The sequence below is a fragment of the Galeopterus variegatus genome, unplaced genomic scaffold, assembly GCF_000696425.1.
Source record: "Galeopterus variegatus unplaced genomic scaffold, G_variegatus-3.0.2 Scaffold6058, whole genome shotgun sequence".
In the NCBI taxonomy this organism is placed as follows: domain Eukaryota; kingdom Metazoa; phylum Chordata; class Mammalia; order Dermoptera; family Cynocephalidae; genus Galeopterus; species Galeopterus variegatus.
The window spans coordinates 41,892-67,931 of record NW_007732169.1 but is presented as its reverse complement, the minus strand read 5'-3'; the positions used below and the strand labels follow the sequence as shown (position 1 = coordinate 67,931).

Genomic DNA, 26,040 nt, shown 5'->3' with positions numbered 1-26,040 from the left:
AATAGAAAATAAATTTCCTCATCACTATTAATTATATTCCCAATAGAGTGAATTTCTATAGACCTTTCACTTATCTTTAATTAAGTACACAATCAGAAAGTATAATCTGAAATTAACTACTTACTGCCTTTCCCCTCCCTTAAACCTTGGATAATGTCATAAGATAGTATCCTGTAAAATTTTTTTAAAGATATTTTACAATAATAGGAAATTCTTCTTGGAGTTTACACATTTCAATGTAACTTCTAAATTATTATACCCAGAGCTCCAAATCCAAGCATTAATTGTTCCTCAATATCAACAAAGCAAAATCTAATCATAGAACTCAAAAAGATTAACCTAAAAGCGTTGATAAAAATTGGTCCAACTAAATTACTCACAGACAGCATAGTTCTAATTTCTCCAGTTGACCTAGATGAAAAATTTAATGCCTCTTATCCATATTCCTTTTTGGATCTATATCCTTCTTTCTTTGATGATTCCCACTTGTTTCTCCAGAACTACAGTACAAAATGGCCACTGAATTGGAGGGCGTGCCTTTGTCATTACTAAGCATTTTCCTATCAGAAGCAGCTCTCTGAAAAAAATCTGAAGATTATTTCTTCAGTGCTAGTCCTCAGCAACGGCAGAAGTACCAGAAAAAGTGGAGTTTTTAAAATGCCTTCAAAGGATGTTATTTAATATTAGTGTCTATTAAAGTTTTTTATATAAACCAAGACATATATTCATACATTTTCCTGGATACAGGCTTCTAATATTTTCCAAAGAAATGCATCCTACCCAATTAATCTCTTATGACATGGTATAAACAGCAAAGTTTTAAAAATGGTAACTTTACGATTTTTCCATACAATAGCACAAATGTACTGAAGTACCTAAGTCCGAAAACAAAAATCCAACATACCCATCAAAAGAAAAACTAAAAGATGCAAAGGGAGAAAACTGACTTAGCTTATATACTCAACTGACTAAAAATAAACAGCAACAGTGAACATGTCTTAACTAAGTGGAAGGAAGATAGCAAAGGTAGATTGAGATCGCCTGGGTACTGATGCTACCCTCTTTATATTACTTAAAATCTGGTTAATTAATTGGTATGTATATATTGGACACTTACTAAATGCAGATCAGAAGCAAGGTGAGGAAGAAAAACTATAATTTTCAACTACTTAAAAAAAAGGACCAAGCTCAGTTGGTTAAAGCAGGATGTAGATAACACCAAGCTCAAGGATTAGGACCCCCATACTGGCCAGCTGCCAAAACAAACAAACAAACAAACAAACAAACAAATGAAAGGGCCAGAATGTGAAGCACATTTGGTAAAATGCTGGGTGTGAGAACAGCATGCAATAAATGTTAAAATAAGGCTTGGATATTATGAGATCACATCCAACAATATTGGTCATCTTCTCCCTATCCCAAATTTAAAAAAAAAAAAAAGGAGAGGCATAACTTGTGGTTCTGTAAAGATAAAAGGAAAGGCTTGGATATTATGAGATCACATCCAACAATATTGGTCATCTTCTCCCTATCCCAAATTAAAAAAAAAAAAAAAAGGAGAGGCATAACTTGTGGTTCTGTAAAGATAAAAGGCAGACCTTGTAAGGAAAAGTAAAACAAGGACAGGCAAGATATATATTGAAGTAGAAAAATCTATTTAATAAAGGTCTTAAAGAGATATGAGATTAAAGGCTGTGGATTAATCAGCAAAATCTCAATAATAAGATATAGGTGGCTATATTCTATCAGCTACATAAATTACAATGTAGATTTAAAAATAAAGGACGTCCTCAAATACATTATTTCAAATAAAGACTAGTGGGCATTTGATTTGCTATAGTGGGTATAATGGCAACAACAGGAAGTCTCAACGGATACTATTAGCAACACTTGAAAAAAATCCAAAGGCAATGAAGTTAGGTATGCTAATACTGTATCCCTGTGGGGTACGGTGGGGTATGCTGAGCTCTAGGCATTTTCTACTAAATCCTTAAGGCATGATTTGCTTCTAGGAACTTAGGGAACATCTGGTACAGAAACAGGGAAAACTAAAAGTGAGTCAGGGTTTCTAATTAAAAATAGACTGGAAATGAGTAGATTCTCTTCCTGTATTTCCTAATTAATGGAAGCCTCTAAGGGCTTACTCTCATTTACTGAACCCAGCAAATAGTTTCAGATCTCTTAATCGATTTAAGAAAACTTTTATACTAATGGATGATCTGGTATACAGAATTATCTTGTTACAATTGGGAAACAAATGCTAGAGAAATTAAGTGATTCATTTAGAATCTCATTGCTAATTAACATCAGTCAGTGTCTTGACTCCAGGTATAGTCCTCTTTCTGCAATGCTTTTTAAAAAGTGAAAACCTTTAATATAACTGCATAAAATACCAAAGTAACCATAAAAAATAATAAAGCATTCTGTGTATCACAGCTTGAAACAAACGGACTTACATTTTAATAAATGCAATAAAAATACACAAAAGAGAGACCTATTTACTATTTTTTTGGAATGTTTGGATTTTAAAAAGAAAAAAAATTTAAATCTATATTGGAGCCCTTAGGATATGTGAAGAAGCCAAAATAGAAGAAAGAATACAAAACAAACAGAAAAAAGCAGACTTGTTCTCCAAGAATAATTTTATAATTCATATTAAACATGTGATTTCTTTTTGAATATTTGTTGATAAACTAGCTTTGGTCTTAATGGTCAGTCTTCTATGTCAATAGCATTGTGATGTAATAATGCCATTAATAAATATTCTTTCTATTATAGATAGTGATACAAGCATGAATTTTTTTATGTTTCTAATCTCACCTACTACTTGGAACTACATTATTTTAAATAATGCAACTTTAGGGCTTTATGTTCTACAAAATGAAACTGAAGACACATTTTAAGAAAAAATAAGATGATATAATAATACATACAATTATTCTAGACAGCAAGCTCCATTATCAAAATAGCAAATACTATCCACGTGTACATTCATAGACAAAAAAAATTTCCTTCCTTTAGTTAAATCAATGATGCAAGTAGGAAAGAATCTACAAATCACACTTAGAAAAAAAATGCCTTAATGTTCTTTAGAGATGTATAATTGCCTTTAAAAACACAAAGAAAGGAGATTCTCTCAAGGAAGAGAGGGATTTTTAAAAAAATTTTTTTCAATATGAGAGGTGAGAGTCATTTCCCTTTATTTGATTTAGTTCTATGGACAAGAAAAAAAAAAAAAGCCAAACCAAACATACTGCCAAGCAAGTGTTAATATTTAATAATTTGAAAAACATGTTTTCATATTACGAGAAGTATGAATGATGTAAGACGGAAGGAGATCATGTTAAAAGGGACAAAAATTATCTTTTTCAGTAAGGAACAAAGAAAAAGAGGATAAATTCAAAGAAACACCAAAAACTTTTGCCAGTAAAGTTTTCAACTACAGAGAATAGGGTTACCAAGGACAGAGATTTGAGGAGAGTGTAAAAGGTCCCTGGAGGACAACATTGTACAAGAAGGAAGTCACAAAGAAATAGTTTGGATGCACTACAAATAATGCAGAGGTAGAAAAATTATTCCTTCAGATAAAAAATTATTTCCAAGTACTCTGCCCTCTAGGAGTAGCAGGATTTAAGATGGAATGAATAACTCCAAGATTCTGCAATTAATTTATAATGAAAAAGTCTGACAATTAAGAAAGAGCAACATCAGAACTTTAACACCTTTAAGGCGACTAGAGAATTCTTCCTCTTAAAACATCTTAATTAACGATTACAATAACAGAGTAAAACATCAATCTTGGTGTTTCAGTATTTATTTTGCTTAATACTCATGTTAAACATGGTGTCCATCTGCGGGGGCGCACCAAATCCAAGAAGCCAGAGTTTGACAAGGATCCTCTGACTTGGCACGGTGTTTGCAAAGCCTCATCGTGGGAAGGGGTGCCACCGTTCCACCCTCATTTTTTAGAGCCCTATGTGCTTGCTTTGTTTATTATATTCTATTCCTTTTTGCCTCATAATTATCGCTCTGGGGGGATTGGGAGTGGGATTGAGAGTCATACCAGAGTGATTAATTATATTAATGACCCTCCTGGGAGTTATGGTCATGAGTTCTTTGGAAATGGTCTGTGGCAGCTAGGACCAAAAGGGGACAATGAGCTTATGTGAACATTTACCTTGTCTGCCTCCTGGAAGGATTGTTTTTAATACTTTAGTAAACATAATGGAGTTGTTATTGAAAATTTACTCAAAAGCTAGACAACGTAACTACTATTATGCCTAACCTGCTTGCTTCAAAGAGTCAAACATAAACTTTCTTTTCCTCCTGGAAATATAGATTCAAGTTAAGTTTTAGAGTATTTTCATAAGGCCTAACACATTATAGGATGTAGTAGGTAAAAGAATTTTACTTTATATTACAATAGGTTGTAGCAAGGGAAAAATACTGGTGAAGGAAACTTTGACTTCCTGCTTGCATCCTTTGATTAAGGTTCAAGGCTGGATTATGTATTAATAACATCATACAAAGTTCAATAGATTTAGCTAAAGTAAATGTAACAGTTGATGATTATTTGGGACCAGTTGGGTTGTAACGTTCTTGCTCAAAGGAAAAAACATTGTAATTGTCTTTTCTGGGAACAAACTGTAATGCTATTTTTCTTAAAACACATGTCACTCATAAAGAGATATTATGATATTGTTCAATGATTATTTCAATAACTATGTTGCTTCCAAAAAAAGGTATAAAAAGTGTGTACATGCTTCAATAAAGTGTCAGCATTCAGCAGATCTCTTGAGTCTGTGTGTTTGCTGTCCATTCCATCGCCGACGCTGCCTTTCCTCCCTTTTGGGGGTTCCTTACCAGCAGGGACCTTACAATCTTTGTGCTGGGGCTGGTCCCCGGCATCCATCATTTTCTAAACTTTGTCCTGTTCAGTCTGAGAGAGGTCTAAGACTCTGTCATTCCTACTACGGCCTTTTGGGGTAGTTAATCAGAAGGTTCTGATTAAAATAAATTATTTTAGAGAAGGAGGAGTCTGGCTCCAATATAAAGGTGTATAGGGAATCTGGCCTTGATGAAATGAATGTGGTCAGGTTCTAGGGCAAGGACTAGGAACTGAGCCTGAGAACCTCACCCCTCCTTTCCTCCCTTAGTCCCTCCCCACACCACCTCTCCATGCATGTCTACTTCTCCCAGACTAGGAGGACTCAATGCTGACGTCTGGAAGAAGAAATACAAATGACCAAAAATGTAAGAAAATATAAAATTAGTAAAATTTACTAATAATCCAGAAAATGGAAATTAAAATAAGATACCTGAAAAGAGTTTTAGGGGGAGGGATGTTACTGTAATACTTTCCAAAACTTTGCTTGAACTAAAATTTTTAATTTTAATGCAGCATGTGACTCTCTGGGTAAATCTCAAGATATAAATAAGTCTGATTTCTGACTCTGAAAATCATCAAAATAACAGTATTATACCAAATATGCCAAAAATATCACAATTAAATTTTCTTAGGGAAGAAGAGGCTAGGCTCTATGATGGATATATGGTGGACTGGCTTTTTTTTTTTTTTTTCCTTTTTGTCTTTTTTCGTGACCGGCAACGGATCGCAACCCTCAGTGTCACGCCCGTACCGGACCGGGACCGGCAACGGGATCGCAACCCTCAGTGTTGCCCCCGCACCTTGCTCAGCCAGTGAGCGGCCGGTCTGTATGTGGGATCCGAACCCTCAGCGGGAGCGCCGCCACGCTCCCAAGCGGCGCACTGTAGCAGTGCGCCACCGGGCCAGCCCTGGACTGGCTTTTTCAACCTCCATTCTATCTTCCTTCTAGTATACCTCTTGTACTGCAGGGGCAGGAAAGCTATATCTGGCATTTCCCAAATTATCTTGCAGCTAGAGTTCTACATATAAATTAGGGTCCCTTCAATTAGGTGTACCTACGGGAGAAAGGAAAGCAGAGGTTCACTTTTTGCTCCTTTAGCTTTCCTCGTTCTCTCTTCTTTTGCTATGAAACAGAACTATGGAGGCAAAATTTTTCTACAGCAGTATTCCAATATGTATTCTCCAGTTTCCTGGTAACACAGAGATGAGTTTTGGTAGAGACAGTAGAGTGATTCCGAGCTCCAATACCAAAGTATCACTTTGTATGTTACTGAAAGGCAGTCGTGGTGATGGCTTCTTGATTACTGGGTTGTAACTATGATCATGATCATATGTTCCTGGCTTCATGAACCTCATAACCTTGATAGGTCTTAATCCTCTAGACCTTCCAACAAAAATCTAACCAGTAATTCCCTGTATTAAATCCCTTTCTGTTTATGGTAGAGAGACAGGTTTCCGTTTTCTGCACTAGGATATATGGCTGATACAGTACTTAGTATCTAGGTGTAGGACTGACTTAGTAGAACTTGAAATATGCTACACTGGCTGAGTAGCAGAGTGGTAGATGGCATGGAAACATTGTGCTCAACAAGCTTTCAGCTCTTCACAAGAAGGCTTTCTTTGCCTGTGGTCTGAGATTGTAGTTGAATGAAAGTTTTACAGGGGGAAGGGGGGTTGTAGTTTTCATGGTTGGAAAAACCAAAAGGCAGGAAGTTAAGATGGCTGCCCCAAGATTTCCCAAGAACCTCCACAAAATAATGAGAAACAGCCTAGCTGCAAAAATCTGGTTAAGGGTGATATCTCTCCACCCAGTCCTCCTGTTTCATTTCAGATGATCAAGGTGGTTGTCATTAAGGTGAATGAGAAGGAGAAAAGATTCAGAACAAAGCCAGAAAATGATCCACAGAATTCAGATTTAAGAACTGACTAGATGGGCTCTTTAGCTGTGATTACTTGTGTATGAAACTGCCTGGAAGCAGACTGGAAACCTACTGTATTTCAGGGAACTGTACTCCAAAGAAATCAAAATCCTGCAAAAACCTGTAATTACTCAACTCCTAAAGCAACTGTTAAGCCCAAAAACCTGCATCAGCAGGAATCAGAAAGGTGGGCTGTGTCCAAGAAGGGTATATTTTAATACCCATTTCATAAGAGGCAATGGAGGACTAAGAGATAATGAGTAAATTCTCAGAGTGCAGAACCAGAGGCCATGCATGACAATGCATAAGAATGACTCCCAGAGAACAGAAGTGGGGCAACATAATAGGTTAACCAAGGAAGTCTTCTTGTAGGAAGACCCCAAGAAACAGCACACTCAAAAGGGTAATTGAAAAGTTTACAAAGCTGTAAGCAGCAGTGAAGCAATCAAGAGGGGATAATAAAGCACCCAGGGACTAGTAACAGTAAGAAATTATTACCTTCCATAGGTCAAAAGGCCAAGGGAAAAAAAATCAGTGTTAGTGAAGCCCTGTTAAGAGCTGAAGCTAAAAGAGAAGAATCCCCCAATAAGAGCTGTGGCTAATCACTACCAAATGGTAGCCCTGTAGGGGCTGTAGGGAGTGAACTAGGAGTTGAAATTCCCAGACCTCTCAGACCCTTTTAATCTGCATTTCCTTTCCACTGGCTGAACACAAATGGAATCCAGAGGACAAGGGAATAGAGTTGATGCACTCCACTTTGTCAGTGTAGAATTATGAGTATCAGGGACACATGGCTAAAAATCATCACCAATAATAACACCAATCCCTCACCCATACACCTGGGTACTAAATAAGTAATGCATTAAAGTAGAAATCAAAACAGAAATTATAAAACTGTGAGACAAAACACATTTCAGAACTCATGAGATACAGCCAAAGCAATACTCTCAGGGAAATTCATAGCCTTACAAATTATTTTCAGTATTAAGTTTTTAACTCAAGAGGCTAGAGAAAAAACAGCAAAATAAATACAAAAAAAGTAGAAGAAAGGAAACAGATAAAAGTACAAATTTTAAAAATTAAAAACTACAAACAAGGGGCCGGCCCGGTGGCACACTGCTACTGTGCGCCGCTTGGGAGCGCGGCGGCGCTCCCGCCGAGGGTTCGGATCCCACATACAGACCGGCCGCTCACTGGCTGAGCGAGGTGTGGGTGCAACACCGAGGGTTGCGATCCCATTGCCGGTCCCGGTCCGGTACGGGCACGACACTGAGGGTTGCGATACGTTGCCAGTCACGAAAAAAGACAAAAAGGAAAAAAAAATTTAAAAAAAAACAAAAACAAAAAACTACAAACAAACCCAATTGAGCTATTCAAATAAAACCAGTAACTAGTTCTTTGAAAAGTCTATCTCCATACACTGGCAAATCTATGCAAGATAAAAAGAGAAGGCATAAATAAACACAGGAAGTAATTAGATCAAATTAGTGTTATAAATTAAGACTAAAAATTAAGAAACTACTTAGAGCAGTTTATACCAATAGTTTTGAAAATCTAGATAAATAGTAATTTGCTGGAAAATTTTAATTAATAGGCAAAGTTTACTGAACGCTTACAAGATTCAGGTATTCATCTAAGTGACTCACATATTAAATCATTTCATACTCACAACTGTTCTATGAGATAGGTACTGTTTTTTTCTATGTAATACTGAGAAAACTGAAGCTTAGACAAGTTAATTAACCTGCTGAAAGCCAATTAATAGCTGAGCAAGGATTTCTTAGGCTGTTGGCTCCAGAGCTCACAACTTTAACTATATTACACTGTATTTCAGAATTTAAAAAAATTATCAAAATAGAAAATTGTAACTGAGCAATAATCCTAAAAGAAATGGAACTGATAGACAATATCCACTCCCAGCAAAGGCTTGGATCATTTAAGGGCCAATTTTGCTATAGCTTCAAGAAACAGATAATTCCCATTTTGTAAAATCAGTCCTAGAGGACAGAAAGAGATGGGAGGCTGCCTCACTCATTTAGAAGGCAAGTAATAAATGTTCATGGATTAGAAGACTCAATATTATAAAGATGTCTATTTTTCCAAAATTGACCTATAAATTCAATGCAAACACAATCAAAAGCTGAATTGGATTTTTTAACGGATCTTAATAAGATTCATTAAAGTCTTGTGATTCTGAAGTGCATCTGGAAAAATTAGATGTATAAGAATACTTAAAAGAGTGAGAAAAGAATCATGACTAAAGGCTTGCCTTTTAACATCTTAAAATATATTATAGAATGCACTTATTAAAATAACGTGTTATTGGCATAATAAGTACAATGTGGATCAGTAAAACAAAAGTACACAAATATAGACGTGTACATATGTTTAAAAACATATACCATATATGCAAGTAAGCATGTATGCATGTGAGTATATACACATTGTCAGCCATCATAAGAGAAGTTACAGTAATTAAAATTGTGGCATATACTTACATTTATAAAGCAAATATATTTCACAGAGTCTAGTTCCCTGTAGTTTCAGATTTAGTCTAACTTCTTAAAAGTACATATAAAATGTTAACCTTGCAAAAGACAGGAAACTTTCCCCAGGCTAAAAGACTTTGTTGTAAGATAAAGAATTGTAACACAGCAAGGTTGCTGGCTCAAGGACAGACAAGTTACTTGATTGATATGTAAAGATACTGGGAAATTACTGTAGAGAAAAACAGTGTTTGCTAAGATCACGCTTTTGTTGGTGGATAGACTTAACCTTTTGCAAATTGCATTATGGAATGTCACTTTGCTTGTTACCAGCCTCTATTGTTAAACTATTACCCCACCTATGTTCTTTTTCTGTAACTTCCTGGCCTGGAAAATAAATGTGGGGAGAGAACCCCAATTCATGGTTAATTTCCCAAGGAAGGAATGCCTTGCTCTTGAGGGTTCCGGGAGATTAACCCCTTCGGGGTCTCTCACTGCTCGGAAGAGATGGGCTTTGAGTAATCCTTTTGCAGTTCTACCACCCAGGGGAAGAGAGGTGATAAATCCGTGTGAGGCAAAGCAACATAAAATAACGTGGTATTGGCACAAGAATGGACAAAATGATCAATGGAGAATAAGAGAGAGTCCAGAAACAGATCCATACATAAAAGTACCCTGATTTATGCCAAAGGCAACACTATAGTTCAGTGGGGAAAGGATGACCTCTTCATTAAATGTTCCAGGTCAACTGGACATATGAGAAAAAAATATGTAGATCTTTACTTGATAAAAACCAGTTCCAGATGGATGGCAGATCTGAATGCAAAAGGTCAAATAAATCTTGTAAAGAAAATATCTTTGTGACCTTAGAGAAGACAAATATTTCTTCAAAAGTACTAACCATAAAAGAAAAAGGTTTAATTGGATTATAAGAAAGTTAAGAGCTTCTGTTCATTGAAAAACACTACTCAGAGAGTGCTAAAGTCACATACAGCTCAAGTTAAGCTATCTGAGGTACATATACCCAGCAAAGGACTTGTACCCAGTGTATATAAAGAATTCCTTCAAACCAGTAAGAAAAAGACAACCCAATAGAAAAATATGTAAGAAAAAAAAAAAAAAAGAGGCAGAATTAATCATCTTAAATATTTTGGGCCGGCCCGGTGGCGCACTGCTACAGTGCACCGCTTGGGAAGTGCGGCGGCGCTCCCGCCGAGGGTTCAGATCCCACATACAGACCGGCCGCTCACTGGCTGAGCGAGGTGCGGGAGCAACACCGAGGGTTGCGATCCCATTGCCGGTCCCGGTCCGGTACGGGCGCGACACTGAGGGTTGCGATCTGTTGCCGGTCACGAAAAAAGACAAAAAGGAAAAAAAGAAAAAGAAAAAAAGAAAAATATGCAAGAAACCTGAAGTGGCTTCACAAAAGTGGATATACAATTGACCAGCAAATATACTGAAAATCTTAACTTCCTTATCAGGGAAATACAAATTACAACCATAAGGAGATAACCAGGACATGGCCACCAGAATGATAATAAGAAAAAGACTGAAATTAGAACCTGTTGGTGAGGATGTGGAAAAACAGGAATTCTCATACACAGCCGGCAACAGTATAAATTAGTACAGCCACTGTGGAATAATGTTTGGCAATATCTACAGAAGGTAAATAGTATTTTCTATAACACAGAAATTCTACTTCTAAATATATACCCAACAGAAATATGTTTAACAAAATACATGTTAAAAGGTTCACAGTAGAGCTATTCATAATAGTTTCAAACTGGAAACTACCCAATGACTGTTAGCAGAAGAATGGATTAAAAAATGTCCGGCCAGCCACACAAAACAAAACAAAAACAAAAATAAAAAATGGCCATATATTTACATGAAATAGTACGCAGAAATAAAAATGCTCATATAACTATAAAGATGGATATCACAAACAAAGCCAGAGAGCAAAATAAGCCAGACTCAAAAGAGCATATAAATGGAATTGCAGTATGCAAACAATAAAAATAGACAAACTAATCTAGGCTAATTATTATAAGTCTGAATAGTGGTTATCTTTAAGGCAGGGAGTAGTGACTGAAGAGGACCTGGAAGGAGCTTCCAGTGTGCTTGTGATGTTCTGTTTCTTCATGGGTGCTGGTTACATGAGTGTGCTCAACATGTGAAAACACATCAATCTACACACTAACGATTTATGCACTTTCCTTATGTATATCATACTGTAATAAAAATTATGTATACGACAAAAAGCAAATAAATTAAACAGCAAACTGGAAAAAATTTTCTACAAGTATGATAAAGGCTTAGTAATATATGAAGAACTCATGCAAATCAATTTTTAAACAGCTAGCATAAAATAGGAAAATAGGCAAAAAATATGAAGAGAAATGCTCAAAGAAATAAAAATGGCCAAGAAATGTAAATCAGAGCAACAGAAAGCTATTTTTGACCATCAAATTAGCAAAGATTAAAGAAAACTAATAAGGCTGTTGCTGGGGATTTGGTGAAACTAATACTTATTCCTAATGGAAATGTGAATTGGTATAACCTTTCTCCGTAAGTCCTAAAAAAATATTCATATCCTTTGACCCACTGATGAGTGCTTTGAAACAATCTAATTATCCAATAATTGGAAAGTGGTTATATTACGATACCTATACGTGATGAGACAGTATATTACTTTGAAATTTTGAAATACAGTATATTTCTGGTCTTGATCCCAGTTCCTGTCCCTTTCCTGCCATACAACTCCTAAAATCCTTAGAATCTCCCAAGTGCTGTCTTTTTATATACTAATGAGTTGACAGTTTCAGGATGGGGGTCTCACTGGAAAGACCTAGGCAGGACTAGAAGGTTGGGAAGTTCAGCCCACCCCCAAACCTCCAGGGAGTGGAGAGGGGCTGAGGGCTATGTTGATTACTAATGGCCAGTGATTTAATCAATTATGCCTACGTAATGAAGCTTCCCTAAAAACCCAAGAGGCCTGGGTTCAGGGAGCTTGGAGATAGCTGAACCTGTGGAGATTTCTGGAGGGTGGCCCCTAGGGAAGCTCCACACCCCTTCCCCGCCCCCTAGCTCGCTCTATGCATCCTTTGCAATAAATGAGTAAAAGTGTTTCCCCGAGTTCTGTGAGCCACTCAGGAAATTAATCAAACCCAAAGAGGGGGTTGTGGGAATCCCAATTTATAGTCATTGGGTCAGAAGCAAAGGTAAAAATAACTTGTAGCTTGTGATTGGCATAAGAAATTGTGGTGGGGGGCAGTCTTGTGGGATCTGATGCTATCCTCAGGTAGTGTTAGAACACATTTGAATTAAAACACACTCAGCTGGTTCCTGCTGCAGAACTGGTTGCTTGCTAGCTGGAGGGAAAAATCCCCATATATTTTGTCACAGAAGTCAGAAGTCTGTCTTCTGTGGTGATTGTTGCTGAATAAGAGTATAGGAAAAATAGGAAAAACACCGTGTTTTTTTATATTGACTCAAAAAGAGTCTAAAACAACACATACCATACTGTTAATAGTGGCCATCTTTGGGTGGTGGTATAATGGATTATTTTCATTCTTTGGCTTATTATCTACAATCAAATGTTCTTTGAGCATGTATTACTATTATATTCGGAAATCGAAGAAAGTAATAGGGTAAAAAAATACATCCACCCAGTTTCCCGTACTCTGGAAATCTATGCGACGTAGATTTCTGTCTCTCCTTCAACTCCCACGTTCAATCTGTAACCGTTTCCTCGATTTTACTTTAGAAATGTAGGTCCAAGCCATTATTCCATTATATCTTCTCTCATTTCCAAAATTCAGGCCCTTGTCTTCCCTAGTGAACTCCTCACATCCAGATTTTTCGTTTCGGTAAAATGGCCACATTTTCCACTACTTCTACATTTTAGCCACATCAAACCACTTTACATAGCAACCCTACACACCCCAGCCACTAAAAACGCACACCACGTACTTTCTCACCTCCCAGCTTTGGTATGCTCAGTTCTCTTTCCCTGTAATAAATTTTCTCCCTTCTGTCTTTCAAATCTGATTCATAGTTTAAGATTCAACTCGGGTATCATTTACTGTTGTACCCTCTTGGAGGCCGCAAGAACAGACGGCCGTTTCCAAATAAATCCTCCAGTGACAGTCTGTCCATATTTCAACATTTAACATTCTGTCCCGATAGTGCATCCCTCCCGTTGTACGGCATGGGCCATTTCTTTATTTTAAAAGTTCTTAAAGTCTAGTTGGATTAGCGACAGTAAAACCTACATATGCAGTGCATTTATATACAGAGGTGTGAGTTTTGATCTGTATCTGATAGAAAAATGGCATCAAAAACACTCGCCTGATTTTTTTCATTCAAGATGGCAGAGAACATCTTAAAATAGTCCCACACAAAAGCAGTCACCTTCATAGCCTCAAGTCAGAAGAAACTGGCTACACCTAGCACAATAGCAAAGGACAAAAGAATCCCACCTAGATGCTGAGATGCCCCGATCCTAGCCACCCACGGTAGGTCCCACATACAGACTTTAAACCTTCTTAGAAAACAGGCACCTGCTGCCTTCATTACGAGAGCCACGCCTTGACAGTGAACGGTGACTTGAGGCAGGCACTTCTGGATACGACCCAAAAAATCGAGGGCAAAAAATGGGGAGGCTAAACTGCATAAGTGAGCATGTAAAATGCACAATTCGGCCCCGCCCCAGCCTGGCGCACTCCCCCGCCGGCACATCCATCCCCAGGGAAGGAACAAACAGGTCTCCCGCTCACGGGCCTGGCAACCCGGCCCCGACTGACAATTCTGAACGCTCCTGAGGCAGAAGCTGGCAACGGCCAAGGCAACTCGGCATACACCTGTCAGGCTGCGGCAGACACTAGGCCCTGAAATCGTGGGGGTTCAGTGGCCGAGGCCTGCAGGAGCCAGTCACTCGATCACTCGCCCCGGGATCACCTGGCCTCCTCGCTTTCCCTCTTGTCCTTTTCAAACAAAGGCAATCCACACCCACCGCCATTTTCCCGTTACCTCAAAAACCACCTCTTCGTCAAACTCCGGTGTCATCCTTCTCCGCCATGCCACCCACCTCAGCACGATGGGAAATGAAGGCGGGAGAATAGGCTGCACGGATGCTTCGGCTTCTGCCTGTCCCGTGGGTCCAGAAAACTACAATTCCCAGCATGCCTCGCCGCTCACGCCCCCTTTTTAATTACGCTCATTGGAGCAGAGGGTGAGCGTGTGGGCGGGAGGGGCGGGAGCGAGATTATGCTCGAGCCCTTCGATTGGAGGAGGCTGGGGCTTTTGTCTGCCTTTTACGGACTCGACTGGCAGGGGGCGCTTGGAGCACTGATTTTTTTGGAGATTGAAAGGTGCACACGCGGGCGCCACCGCGAGCGCTCCGCTGCTCGTGCCCGCGCCTGGCTGTCGGCCCGCCGGCTGCTCGCGCCCGGGAGCGCGGCTGGGTCTCCGGAGCCGGCTGTCTCCTTTGTGCGGCGCTCGAGTTGCGCCGCCGTACAGCGGGACAGTATGTGGGCACTGCGAGGGCTCTTCTCTTCTGCCCCAACTCTGGAAACAATGGACTGAAAGGGGAACATGGATTGAGGGGCGCGAGCGGGGAAGCGAGCTGTACGGGGGAATCATGACTTCTGCCGCTGGTAAGTGACGGCGCTCGCGCTACCGCTGCAAAGTTTGTAGCGAGCGCTGCTAGGCTGGAACTAGCCACTTTCTCCGCGGCGGGTGGGCGAGCGTGTGCCCTCTGCCTTTCCCCGCCACCTCGGCAAGTGTGGAGCATGGGGTTTGCTGCCGGATTTGCTCGTCCTTTCCTGCCGAGACGGCTCCTGGAAATGGTGGATCTCTCGGAACTTCCCTTCCAAAGGAGACCTGCACTGCTCTTGGCGCCAGGTGAAAAGCAAAGTGTAAAGAGGGCATGTGTTCATCTCTTCTACAGTGGGAGCGACTTTGCTTGTGCGTGTGAAAATAGTGTAGGTTCCCATGTGAAGAAATCAGTTATTCTAGAAAAGGACAGTGTTCCCAGCGTGTTGAACCCGGTGACTCTGCTGAGTCGCCTTAAATCTAGGATAGGCTGGAAACACCCGTGTAAAATAAAGAGGTTTAGACGTTGTTACTCATGTCCTGGTGGTTTTACTCGTTACCTGAGAAGCTGATGGCAGTTTTTCTTTTGCTCATCTTCACCCAGTTTCTTATGGATTCCCCCTCCCCCCCCATTTCTACCTGGCTAGTGTGAACAAAGCCTTATTTTCTGTCTGCCTCCCATAGTCCTTTCCCCCTCATCCAAATAAAGCCTGTATTTCTGTGCAGATTTTTAGCAACTCTATCAAAAGAATTACTAAAGTGCGGTTACATTTACTTCATAAGAACATAGGTTAATTTTAAAACCAGAACTTAATAATGTATTAAGTATTCAGGGTTTTGTTTTTTTTACGGTTTTGTCTATCTTGAAATAAACAGGCTTTCATTTGAAATTTTATAGTAGAATAGCTTAAAACTTCCCCTCAAAGTTACTTCTAGAATCAGCACTTGATCAGATTAAATTTGCATGGCTTTTTTTGTCATTTGTTTAAAATTCCTGCAACTTGAAACTGTCAAACAGCGCTCTAAGTGGTCTGATTTGTATAATTTCTAAAGCCTAGACATAGTGGAGTGTTGCATTGCTAGGTGTAATCAGATTACAACCAAAGAGGCAGGAAGTTAGCCAATAGAAATAAGAAAGCAAGGTGTGAAGTACTCCTGTAGGAGATGTGACTCTTTCCTTTTTGATGTTACATGTTTGTGTATGAGATGTCGTCATACACTGTTGTAGTTATTTATAAACTCTCTTTTCCTTACCAAAGGGAGGCTTTCCATTTATCTAATGAATTATATAATTCATTCTAAGTTTCTGTGCCTCACCTTTGTTTAAGTTTTCTTTACTATTGAACCAATATAATTAAGTTAAAAGTGGTTAGAAATTCAAAAATCTTTCCAGCCAATTGTAGTCCTTCCCTTCTTTGGGGTGTCAAATGTATTTAAAATATTCATACCTTGTATGTTTCAGTTTTCCGTTTCAGTCCTAACAGCTTATATAATGAACAGATAATGAAGCATTTGACACTTACATATGTAAACCTGATTTCCAGGGCCCATTCTGGAAGTTTATAATTCTTTTGTTTGAATTACCCTAGAATAATGCAAGCTATTTTTATATTTATCAACTTTACAATTAAAGAAATCCACAGACATTTTTGTGGTGTTTAAAAGAGGAACATTTCCTGTGTCTAGCTGAGTTAGTTTTTAGCATAGCTCTCTGAGAAGTATTAACTGCATTTTTGCTCACTCATCTGTTAAGATTTATTATAATTCTTCCTTGTGTCTAGATGGGGAATATGGGAGAGAACTGGGGTTTTATTTCCACCCATTCTTATAAAATTATGTATACATCGTTATAAGCTTATCGTGGGGCTTTTGTGGAACAATAGTCAAATTGATTAAAACTTTTAGGGAAGTTATTTGCAATTGGGCGAGGAGATGTTTGTTATCAAATTTAATCTGTGGTATTTGGGAGGGTTGGGGTTTATTTATTTATTACTTTTTCTATCATGTTGAAATCTTAGCATAGGGTTGGTTTAATTTAATAAAATAAGAGTAATGTTGTAGAACATGTAAGTTATATGTATCCTAAAGAAGCACTTGGTCTGTTTTTTCTGCCTCTGTGAAAGAATGGGCCCTTAGTAAAGATTCTGGAATTGTTCTAAGCAGTATATGAAGAAGGCATAATTAAAGGTGTATGTTTTGTATCTTTTTGAACATGTACAGGTCACTATCTTATTAACATCTGTGCTTTGCTGTTTGAGTGGTCCAATAGCCAAGCAAGTGCACATGCGAACCACAGCCATCTGTGTGTAACAGGATGACGAGTATGTTTGTAATATTTGGTAAAATGGTACCAGTGCTTTACTTTCTTACCTTATATTTCCCTGGAGCCAAACAGCTGTGTAAATAAAAGATTTTGCTCTGAGAAGCTTTGGGTCTGACTGTTGATACAGTATTAAGATCCAAAGGTGCTGGACTCATTTCCAAACATCATGCATTTATTTCAAGAGTTTAACATTGGAGCAGGCCATAATATAATGACTTATTATTTTTCGAGTTGTACTTCCTTCAAAATAGCGCCATTAAAAAGTAATAATAAATAATAATGAAGGCTTTCAGATATTGCTATACCAATGACTTTAGTTGAACACTTGTTCCTATTAATGATTAAGGAATTATTCAATAATGCTATTGAAGTTGATTCCTACTAACTTGTCAAAATATTATTCTACATTAAAATGGATATTGATTTTTTTCTTTTTAAAAAGAAATTTCCTGTAACTGAGACATATTAAAGAATATGTGTTGGGACAGCTCTGATGATTCCCAGGCCCTGTTTTTTTTGTGCTGGGATATAGCAATGAATGAGATAAAGTGCCTGCCCACCTGGAGCTTGCCTTCCAGTGGTGAAGACAGACAACAGTGCACTGAAGAAAAATAACACAGTACAAAGAGGCTACAGCAGATCAGGGTTCTCCTGGAGCAGATATCTCAGAAGTTATAATCTCAGATTCATATGGGCTTTAACAGTGGCAAGTTGAAAGCTGAAGTTCACAGTTCTTTATTTAATTCAGTGAGTATGCATTGAATGTTTTAGGTACATAATGCTGTGCTGTATTTATTGGGAATCAACCCCAGCTCATATGTAGTTAATTTAATTTCTGTGACACGAAGAGAGAACAGGAATTTATGTCTCTTGGAAGCAGACTCATGTACAAAACACATTTAAAGAAAAGAGTAAAATTAGTACCAGAGATTAAAAAAACAACTTAACTGAAAAGCAAAAATGGATTGGTTAAATAAACCTGAAGCTTCTGACAAGGATCTAAGATTCAGAAAGTAAAAGATTACTTTGATGAGATGGGTTTTTTTGAATTGTGGTAAAATACTCATAAATTCACCATCTTACATTTTTAAGTGTGCAGTTCAGAAGTGTTAAGTACATCCATATTGTGTAGCCAATCTCCAGGACTCTTTTCATCTTGCAAAGCTGATTTTTTAAAAAATTCTTTCAAAAATCCCAGAGGTGGGATGTTTTGAGATAGTTACAGACATGAAATCAACATGACAGTCTGTCAGTTTTTATTGAGTAAGATGGGAGGTTGGGAAGAGGCCTAGGGCATTCATATTTTCTCTTGAGACGGTAGTTTAATTTAATTGACCATTACAACTAGGCATTGAAGGATTTTACAATTTCTGCCTAAAAAAGCTCAAACAAATTTAATAACATGCTATTGAACAGCTAACTGAAATTGTATAGCTTTGGGAGTTTGTATTAAGTTACTTTGAAGATAATTCATTATCTTTTTTATAGCATACCTAGGAATTGACTGAAAAGGCATCTGTTATATAATCTTGGTTGTACACATAGTTTTAGGAATTTGGGAAATTCTTCTTTAGTTGATAAAAGGAAGTAGAGCGTCCTACTCCCTTTTTTTAAAATTCAGTTCCTTGTACTATCTTCCCGAGTGTTGTGACTAATATATCCTTTGTTGAAAAAAAAAATCACCAAAATATCAAAGTCTATGTGTACTCAAGTTATTAAACAATGTCCAAAAGGCATCTGTTATATAATCTTGGTTGTACACATAGTTTTAGGAATTTGGGAAATTCTTCTTTAGTTGATAAAAGGAAGTAGAGTGTCCTACTCCCTTTTTTTAAAATTCAGTTCCTTGTACTATCTTCCCGAGTGTTGTGACTAATATATCCTTTGCTGAAAAAAAAAATCACCAAAATATCAAAGTCTATGTGTACTCAAGTTATTAAACAATGTCCAGCAGTTTTTTTCAACAGATATTTTGAAAAGTTTTTTTTTCCAGTAAAGTAAATTTTTATTAAGCATTAGATCCTTCTGAAGGAACAGACATAAGTATAACAAATGTAAGATAAAACATGTTTGACCTCAAGTCTCCTTGGACAGATATAACTGGTTGATAAGTGACAGTGGAGATAGAAGAACTTAAAAGACATACGGATGTGCAGGCTCTATGTATCTTTTCATTTTACAGGTCTCTTGTGTAAAGCTTTTATTAGGTTTCCATAGGCTAGGAGCTAGTCTGTACAAATCTAGCATTGTAAAATAGATGTTAATTACATACTTTATATATAATGTTTTAGAAGATTTGCTACACCAGAAATCATGGTCATCTTTGAAATGCCCTAGAACAGTGATTATTAATGGATAAACATAATCACCTGTGGATCTTAAGAAATACAGATGTCCAGGCTCTATCCCCATTGATTCTGATTAGATCTCAGGTAGAGCCTAGACACATAACTTTTTAAAAAATAAAGCTCCATGAAGGATTATAACGAAAATTACCAATTGAGAACCTCTGTAGAGAAATACCAACTTTATTATGAGCCTTAAATAATAATGAAGAATTAATTTTCAGTTCTTAAATTTAGAAAATTTTTAATTTCTATATTCTTTTTTAAGATTGTTTTTGAAGTTCTGTCTATTGAGGTAGACAGATTATTGATAAAAGGCAAATTTATGCAGTTCTACTACATATCACTGAGGTGGAAAAATATAACTGCTCATTCATATGAGAATTTTAAAGAGTTGCATCCTACTTTTAACTTAGGCAAATCCAGCTCTCAGCACTTAGCAAATTTACTGAAGAACTACTATATGGATCCCACACAGAAGTCAGCTATTTCATTTAGTGTCAACTAAAGATATGGTAATCTGTTCCAAAGTTGGAAGAAAAACTATATTGGACTTATTAAGAAATGTACTGTATACCTAAAGCTAGTATACAGGAATTTAAGGACAATTTAAAGAATTTTGAGAGTAATATCAACTCTATATAATGTAATATAATCTACGTAGTAAAACGCAAGTTCGTATTGTTAAAAGTAAAAATGTAGTCAAATTTACTCATATATACTACTGGCAAGCCACCCAAAAAATTAATCATATATCATCTTGTGCTTTGGTTATTTTGTCATCAAATTATTTTTTTCTTTCTAGAAATTAAGAAGCCACCATTGGCCCCCAAGCCAAAGTTTGTGGTGGCAAATAATAAGCCATCTCCGCCTCCTGTTGCACCTAAACCCGACGTTGTGATTTCTAGTGTTCCACAGTCAACAAAGAAAACCAAACCAGCAATAGCCCCGAAACCAAAAGTTCTGAAGAATGCACCTGTTCAAGACATTGAGCAGTTACCATCGAGGAAAATCACCTCAACCCTGGAAGAGCATAAACAGGAATTACCTGAAAGCACTGACAACTTTACTTGCAAGAATGTAGGGGAACAGAGCAACAATTATATTTTACCAATGTGTCCTGACAGTTCCGAGTGTATTCATAAGCTTGGGAAGAGAGACAATTTGTGTGTAAAGCAGCTTGTTTTAGAGCCCCTAGAAACGAATGAAAATTTAGAAAATAGTAAACTTGATGAGTCCTCTTTGACTATAAAAACTAGGAGTAAATGTGTTTCTCATGGTGAAAAGGTCAGGAACCAGACTGGTGCAGTTTTAAAGGCAAGCGTCCTAGAAGAAAAACTCAAAAATGTTTTAACTCAACGAACATCAACTTTTTGTTCCCTACAGAAGCACAGATCCACAGACAACCCAGAAATGAATTGTGGCTGTAATCCTAACAGACAAGTCAGAATTGAATTTTCAGATTTGTCACCTTCCCTATCCAGCTTTGAAAAGTTTCCTGATCATCTCAATTGCCATGTACAGCTTCCTAATGAATTTCAGAATTTTGAAACCTGTCAAGATGGCAGTGAAAAAAGCATTAGTTACTTTCATTCATCTGAACTACAAGACCTGGAAAATGGTAAAAGGAGTACTTTTATATCTTCAGATGGAGTTGGCAAGAAATCAGAAGTCAAAGACCTCGGTCCCTTAGAAATTCACTTAGTACCATATACCCCCAGATTCCCAACTCCCAAGCCCAGAAAGACACACACTGCTCGTCTGTTACGCCAAAAATATGTAGATACTCCTAGTGAAAGTACTGAAGAACCAGACAATTCAGAAAGTAGCTCCTCTTGTCTTAACAAAGACAGTTTGAAAAACAGTAAAATCAGTGTTCTTCATCACAGTGTTTTGTGTAACCAGGAACAGGTGGGCAAAGTGAAGCCAGGAAATAAAAGTGATTTGAATATGGACCCCAGCAGTGACAGGCAGGACCTGGTCAATTCACAGAAAGCTGTGTGTCATGAAACATCTTCCTCTGAAAAAATGGTACCTTGTTTAGATACAAACTCTAATTTGAGTTCTGACAGCACAACAGTAGATGGTTCTGATATGTCGCTTGCTATGGACACAGAAACCAGTTTTATAAGATGCAGTACTTTATCTATGAGCCTGCCTAAGCAGCTCAAATTAACTTGCAATGAACATTTTCCTACTGCCTGTAAGCTGGGAGTGTCTGCCACTCAAATGCAAAAGGAATCCATAATAAAAGAGGAAAGTTCCTCAAGAATTGTCCCCAAAAAACCTCAGAGACACAGCTTGCCTGCTGCAGGAGTACTTAAAAAGGCTGCCTCCGAGGAGCTTGTGGAGAAAATTTCTCCCTCAACTGAAGAAAAAAATTCAGAGAAGGGCCTAGAAAGAAATCACCCTCAGCATTTGTGTGCTCAAAACCATGGTATGTCATCATCCTTTGATATGCCTAAACGGTCTTCAGAAAAGCCAGTGTGGAAATTACCTCATCCTATTTTACCCTTTTCAGGGAACCCAGAATCCTTGAAGTCTATCACCATATCCTCAAATAGTGAACCTTCAACTTCCCTAACCAAGCCTAGAGCAAAATCATTATCTGCTATGGATATGGAAAGGTGCACTAAATCTTGCAAAGATACTTCAAAGAAAAATTCTTTAAAGAAGTTGCTCCATGTGAAACTGTCCATCTGTTTCATGAAGAGTGACTTTCAGAAATTTTGGTCCAAGAGTAGCCATCCCGGAGACACAACCACAGGCAGCTTCTCTGGTGGGGAGCGGAAAGGCATTGAAAATGATTGGCATGGCTTGTTGGCAAAGGAAGAGAAGAGAAGTAAACCCATCAAGGCATATTCTGCAGATAACTGCAGCCTGGAATCTCAAAAGAAGAGGAAGAAGTTTCGAGGGCTGACCAGTGCAGCTAATGGACTAAGAGCTGAGTCTTTAGATGACCAAATGCTCTCCAGGGAGTCATCACCTCAGGCGCCTTGCAAGTCTGCTACAAGTGGCTGTGCACCAGAATATGAAAATATACGCCATTATGAGGAAATACCGGAGTATGAGAACTTGCCGTTTATTATGGCTGGAAGGAAAACTCCAGAGTTAGAATGGCACAATTCCAGCAGCATGGAGGACACTGATGCAAATGTGTATGAGGTAGAAGAGCCATATGAAGCTCCAGATGGCCAGCTGCAACTTGGACCCAGACATCAGCATTCCAGGTAACACTTCGGTGCCCACAGACACTGCACCATTTCATGCATATTGCAGTTAACCTTTGACAACCCTGTGAGATAGGTATACAGGGGGAGAAAAATCACTTGGTGAGGGAGTGGTTTAGAAAACATTAAATTATTTCCAGGTGCAGCCTCCTTTTATCAGTCAGAGTGGGTATTTGCAGTGCAAGCTTGGAGTAATCGACTTATTTTAGTAGCTAATTCAAAGAATTCAAACCAGTAGCAGTGTAGGTACTACAAGGAAGGCCTGGAACAGAGGTTCCAGAGCGGTTCCTGGGCCTCCAAGAACCAGCTCAGAAATCACAGCAGGGAAACTGGGGCAGGAAATTGGCCAATTCAATGAGGTTTATTTGCTAGCTGTAAGAAATCTGAAGGTGTTGAAATCCATGCATTTACCTGTGGTGGTCCCCTTGTCAGCTGAAACCTCTAAATTTGCAGAGGTTACCATTCTTTGAGGATTAGTTATTTTAACTTGTTGAAGGCTAATTGCTGACCTCAGATGGATGTAGGAAAAATGCAGGAAACACCTATTCCTCCTTTCTCACATTTGTATATGAACTTCTGTTCCTCCTACTGAACTTTTGCCCATTCTTGACAGTCCAGCTCCTCAATCATTGGCTTCATGAACCTTCTATACTTACCTAGTGGGAAGTATTTACTTTTTGTTCTGACCCCTTCACTTACGTTGTGATGATATCCTTACCTTTATCTGTCTGTCTTAATGGAGTGTCTTATGTTCTGTATTTGATTTTAAGCTCCTGAAGTGTTCTAGTCATATCTTTTTAGCCAGTATGACGCCAAGCAAGGGGCCTAGCATGTGATCTCACTTACGTTGTGATGATATCCTTACCTTTATCTGTCTGTCTTAATGGAGTGTCTTATGTTCTGTATTTGATTTTAAGCTCCTTAAGTGTTCTAGTCATATCTTTTTAGCCAGTATGACGCCAAGCAAGGGGCCTAGCATGTGATCAGTAGATGTTGGTTGGGTATAGGAGAGAATACATGAAAAAGAGGCAAAGGAAACAACCACTGCAGCTGCTGCCTTCTGTCTTCATAGTCACAGAGGCAGCCTTTGCATTGTAATTCAAGTGTTATGTGTTTAACAAGAAACTGCATACAGGGGCTGGCTGGTTCGCTCAGTTGGCTAGCGCATGGTGCTGATAATACTAAGGTCCAGGGTTCGATCCTTGTACCTGCCAGCCACCAAAAAAAAAAAAAAAAAAACCGCATAGACCCTTTTTGAAGTCTTCAGATTATTCTCCGGCCACTAACTTCAGGCCTTTGATTACTCAGGTCTTAAAATGTGACTTTTGTAGAAATACTAACATATCCGGCACATAGTGGAGGCTAGAAAGAAAAAAACATTAGTGGACGAATGGAATAAATAAAATCATCAGGTAAGTCAGTGCACCAAGTAAAATAAATTGTTTTATGTTCTTTTAACTTTCACATGCTCTCAGCATTTTTCTTTACTCATAATCCTCTTTGCTCTTCTTCCCTTTACCTATAAAAGGCTACTTACCTTCCTGGCCTAGTTTTTCCCATAGCTGACTGTTATGGCCAACGTCCAATGGGTAAAAGAAATTTGCCCACGAGAACCGGGTCATAGGAAAGGGAAAAAAGTTTATTTCTGGCAGTCAGGGCTACGCAGGCCAATCGAGAAGCGCAGCCCCGAGTTGAAACCTGTCGTAGCTTTTATTTTTAGCTAGGCGGGAATTTCTCACACCTGACACAATCTAGCCAATGCAAGCAAGCCAGCGATACATAAGCTAATTTTGTGGGTAGCCCTGTAGCCCCTCCCCACCCTGGATTCCCCATAGGGACTTTCCAGGCTAAAATGGCAGAGCCACCTAAAATGGCGTTGGCCATGCTACTCTGTTTATTCCCCCATTTATTTTAGCAAGCGATTTGTACAGAAGCAGAATGCATATGTTAAGGTCAGTAGGGGTTGGGGCGTCCCTTAACATGACTCCATTCTGTTTACATCTGTCTACTCCCTGAATGTTAGTACCTAGGCAAAGCCACTTCCTTGGCATAAATATTTCAACAGAGAATTGGAGTTAAATATCCAACTATTTTTTATTTATTTATTTTTTTCCTTTTTGTCTTTTTTCGTGACCGGTAACGGGATCAGCAACCCTCAGTGTCACGCCCATACCGCGACCGGCAACGGGATCGCAACCCTCGGTGTCGCACCCGCACCACTCTCAACCTTTTTGTCTTTTTTCGTGACCGGTAACGGGATCAGCAACCCTCAGTGTCGCGCCCATACCGCGACCGGCAACGGGATCGCAACCCTCGGTGTCGCACCCGCACCACTCTCAACCAGTGAGCGGACCGGTCTCTATATGGGATCTGAACCCTCAGTGGGAGCGCCGTACTCTACCGAGTGTGCCACCGGGCCAGCCCTCCAACTATTTTTTAAAAATTATCTGTTTTCATGTGCGCTCTCCCTGAAACAATTTTATTGTGCTGTCCTCTTTTTAACATGCTTTTGCACGTGTGTGTGTGTGTGTGTGTGTGTGTGTGTGTGTGTGTAATGAATTTGGTTGGCTTCTTCACGACATACTGCTATCCTTGGCTAAGGTAAAAATTTTTCTTGGAATTGGAGGTTTGTTGATGGGGGTAAGTTTTCTGTTGGTCGATAGGTTTAAATCCCAAGGGTTTGCCACTATTTCTGACCGAGGCTCTTCACTTTGGAACTTTTTCTATATCTGGTATGCTTCTTATACACTTAGGGCCTTGCTACTCGGGTGAGGGGAACCAGAAGAGGTTAATGTACACAGCTAGCCAGTACAGCTGGACAGCATTCATGAGGAGGGTTCTTTCTAGAGGCTGCAGGAAACCAAGGGTGGTTTTGGACAGGCTGCATGTCAAGTAGGGCAGCCTGGTGAATGGTGGGTGAGCTCTGCTTTTGAATTTCGCTTTCCATACAGATTTTCATTTAACCCTGGAGCAGAGATCTCTAAACAGGCTTGAGACTCTTAAAATGTGCCAGCTCCATTAAAAGCCTTCAGTCGTAGGGTCAGACCCACACTGTTGCCTGGGAGGTTGTTCCTTCTGTGATCAACATTGAATAGATGGAGAAAACAAAATCCAAGCCTTTATGAGGAGGACACCTGGACACCCTGAAATAAAGTAAATGAGCAGTGGGGCCTTCATTTCAGGTGATCCACATGGAAATCCTGTTTGGTAGTCTGGCTGTTTAAAATATAGACCTGCTCCTTGGAATAATTCAA

At 38.8% G+C, this 26,040-nt stretch overlaps 2 protein-coding genes across 2 annotated transcripts in view; one reads left to right on the top strand and one right to left on the bottom strand.

The window, feature by feature from the left end:
* VEZT (vezatin, adherens junctions transmembrane protein) overlaps window positions 1-14,426 on the bottom strand; it is a 62,710-nt gene extending 48,284 nt beyond the window's left edge. The window contains exon 1 of the mRNA XM_008590378.1: window positions 14,325-14,426. Within this exon, the coding sequence (XP_008588600.1) occupies window positions 14,325-14,360 (36 nt within the window). The 5' untranslated portion in view covers window positions 14,361-14,426. The remainder of the gene's footprint in view (window positions 1-14,324) is intronic.
* A 303-nt stretch (window positions 14,427-14,729) lies between these two features.
* The window catches only part of LOC103605755 (FYVE, RhoGEF and PH domain-containing protein 6-like), a gene marked incomplete at its 3' end in the record, with an annotated part of 38,107 nt that continues 26,796 nt past the window's right edge, over window positions 14,730-26,040 (top strand). The window contains exons 1-2 of the mRNA XM_008590379.1: window positions 14,730-14,950; window positions 20,362-22,786. Coding sequence (XP_008588601.1) covers window positions 14,935-14,950; window positions 20,362-22,786 — 2,441 coding nt within the window. The remainder of the gene's footprint in view (window positions 14,951-20,361; window positions 22,787-26,040) is intronic.